The 3533-nt window shown below is 37.5% G+C and overlaps 1 protein-coding gene across 1 annotated transcript in view; it reads left to right on the plus strand.

Moving 5' to 3' along the window:
- LOC106470061 overlaps positions 1–3533 on the plus strand; it is a gene marked incomplete at its 5' end in the record, with an annotated part of 30037 nt that overhangs the window by 4232 nt on the left and 22272 nt on the right. The window contains one exon of the mRNA XM_013930585.2: positions 265–411. Within this exon, the coding sequence (XP_013786039.2) occupies positions 265–411 (147 nt within the window). The remainder of the gene's footprint in view (positions 1–264; positions 412–3533) is intronic.

Here is a 3533-nt window from a genome sequence, read left to right on the forward strand (position 1 = left end):
CGAAACCCGGTTTCTAGCGTTGTAAGTCCGCAGGCATACCGCTGTGCTATTGGGGGGCCTTACCGCAGGCAGCGCACCGATAGACAATTGTACAGCTTTGTACTTAATAACAAGGAAATAAATATACACATAAAATCAATGATATTAATAGTGTTTACTGGAATTTACCTAAACTCTCCCGATTATAGAGCCCCGAATATTTCCAGATATGCCTTTATTAACACCACGACGTGTTTTTATAACTTGTTTCGCTATATTTTCTAGATCATTTTGAACTCTATGCACAAATACCAGCCCAGGTTTCACCTCGTACGGGCTAATGACATCCTCAAACTGCCGTACAGTACGTTCCGTACATACGTTTTCAAGGAAACCAGTTTCTACGCTGTTACCGCTTATCAAAATGAAAAGGTAAGTGATATTGAAACACAGTAAACGAAACTTTGAACTACTGTTATACTTTACAACTATATGCAGGTGTTTCTTACATCTGTAGGTTTCAGAGTCACAATAACATCGGGTTAGTGAGGACATCACATGCAATATGTGCGTTTTTCTGTATAACAGACACACAGACAGACACTTGTACGAATAACAGAAATATACACCCGTTAGCCCGAGCGCGTTTGAAAGTTAGTCCTTCATTGCTTCATCCCCGAGGAAGAAAGTACTCCGATTATTCGGTTTCTAATTGTAAAACTATATAACGAACTAACTGCACTCTGTTCACCGCGGAGAATCGAACCCCGGATTTTAGCTTTGACCATCGGGGGACTTTAGTTTTTGAGCCTGCAAACCTGTAAGTATCGTGAAATTTCCATGAATACCAATCTCATGATGGTGGTCTCGTGATTAACGGAAATGACGTCACAAAGCTGAAGACAGTAATTTGATATGTGCTTTTTTTGTTGTTGTGGTGAATCATAAACTACTTTTGTAGCAATAATTTGAAACTGGTTGCTTTTATTGCCTAATTACAAGATAATCAGGCACCTAGGTAGCTCAGCACACAATCTTTATGCAGATTTAAAATGTTACTACTTTTGTAGATAGGCCTAGTGGTAAATATTTCATTTCTCTTTTATTTTATGTTTTTGTCTCCCTCTCTCTTCATAATCATTAATAAATAAACGTAAATAAAATAAAAGACTGTAAAATAAAGACTGATGTGTAGTGGTTTTGCTACTGTTAGTTTCCCCTTTATTAGTGAGGCTAGAAAATAAGCATAATATGTAGTGTTTTTGTTGATGTTTATTTCTACTTTGGCTCCCGATGGTTTAGTGCTAAGTCTAAAAGCTTGCAACACTAAAAATCAGGTTTCGATAATCGGGGCGCCCACAGCATAGATAGCCCACTATGTGGCTTTGTGCTTATCAAGAAACAAATGTTTACTTGTGCGTTGTTAGCAAAGGTGAAAAATACAAATTAACTTGTACTCTTTCTTTTGTTGTTGGTTTTTGCTTTGTTAGCGGAGAGTTAGTTGCTTATAGCATTCTTTTATTGTTGTTGTTGTCATTATTGGTAAAAAAATAACTTTCCAATTCCATATTGTGTTCAGTTGAATAAATCTACTGTAAATAAGACCTGCGCTTGCCTTATTTATATATTTAAGGCTGAAAATATCGTTAGCAGCGAGAATACCCAACTAATGGACCAATGCATTCTAATTTCTATAAGTAGATATATAAGAATAATATAGTTGATTTGCTATATTGATGGCCGGTTTTAGTTTTGGTTTCGCTCTGGGCTTACTCTGTTCAGAAAATATTTTTATAATTATTAATGAAAATTCTGTTAAAGTACATAAAACTATCCAAGACACACACACACTCATATTTTGTACACAATGGGTTTATTTATTACAGAGAAAAGACGTCAAAACAAGTTATTGTAATTAATGTATATACACCCTCGTTTGAAATGTATGTATGTAATTATTTCTACAACCATTATCATAAATGGTTAAGTTTCCTATTGCTAAATAGTCAAGTATGAAAAGCCAAAAAGTATAGTTCACAGATCTATATATATACACAAATATCCAGCAGAAATTACCTATAAATTCCAATTAAACATCTTGTATGTAAATTTTGGAATTTTTAACGTGTTTGTTTTGGGTTGTTGTTTTTTTTCTTCACTGCTGATTCTAGAAAATGTCGGAAAATGGTTGCTATGTCACGCATGGTTCGAACATATATTTTTTTACACCCGTAAAATACTTTGATGCTATCCAAGCTGGAAGATTGAAATGCCAGCAGGTGGAGAAAAACAAAATGTTGTTGTTTGTTATTAAGCACAAAACTACACAAAGGGCTTCTGTGCTCTGCCCACCACGGGTATCGAAACCCCGTTTCTAGCAGTATAAGTCCACAGACGTCACTGGACGACGCTGTGTCACTGGGGAGGGGGCAAGAAATACAAAATGTGGACTGTAGTTGAATTCATTTGGTATCAAACAAACTATGTTAGTGATTTCTGAGTTCGAACCGTCAGTAACTTTACGAATGAAAAAAAATAGATATTCTTATTTTTCACCAGCCTGCTCTGGATTGCCATTTCTATAGTAAGTTATGTAAGAAGGATCTTCAATGGCACAGCGATAAACTTTATGGTTTATAACGCTAGAATTCGGGGATTGATTCCCTAGGCGGACATAGCGCATTAAGCAAACAGACATGAAACAAGGAAGTGACTACCAATGCACGTGTTCTACACAGTTCCAGATCATTTGAGTGATTTCTAACTAACTATATGTTTATGTCTTTATTATAGAGTGTAAAATACAATTTTTGTTTGTTGATTTTTTTTTTAATTTCGCTTAAAGCTACACGAGAGCTATCTGCGCTTTCTGTCCCTAATTTATCACTGATAGACTAGAGGGAGTGCAGCGACTCTACGCCACCCACCCCTTAATCTTGGGCTGCTTTTTACCAACAAATAATGGGATTGACCGTCACTTTATAATGCCCCGCGGCTGAAAAGGCAAGTATGTTCGGTGACGGGGATTCAAACCCACGACCATCAGACTGCGAGTCGAGTACTTTAATCACCATGCCATGGCAGATCAGGAAAATCCATTTCTGTCCAAGAAGTCTCATCAGAATTAGATATCTAACGACCATTTTAATAATGTTTTGAAATATGTACCTACAACTTGTGATCGGTCTGTTATGAGAGCATATATATGGACTATATTATCTGCTAGTTACACAATGAGGACAAAGTGTGGGGGGTGGTGTCATCGGCCGTTAGCAACAAAGGCCACGAGGAAGAAGTAGAGAGTTCATGAGCTGTGAGCTACACAGGCCACGAGGAAGAAGTAGAGGTTTCACGAGCTGTTAGCTACACATGCCACGAGGAAGAAGTAGAGGTTTCACGAGCTGTTAGCTAAACAGACCAAAGAAGAAGTAGAGAGTTCACGAGCTGTTAGCTAAACAGGCCACGAGGAAGAAGTAGAGGTTTCACCAACTGTTAGCTAGACAGGCCACGAAGAAGAAGTAGAGGGTTCACGAACTGTTAGCTAAACAGGCCAC

The sequence above is a fragment of the Limulus polyphemus genome, unplaced genomic scaffold, assembly GCF_000517525.1.
Source record: "Limulus polyphemus unplaced genomic scaffold, Limulus_polyphemus-2.1.2 Scaffold3798, whole genome shotgun sequence".
Lineage (NCBI taxonomy): Eukaryota > Metazoa > Arthropoda > Merostomata > Xiphosura > Limulidae > Limulus > Limulus polyphemus.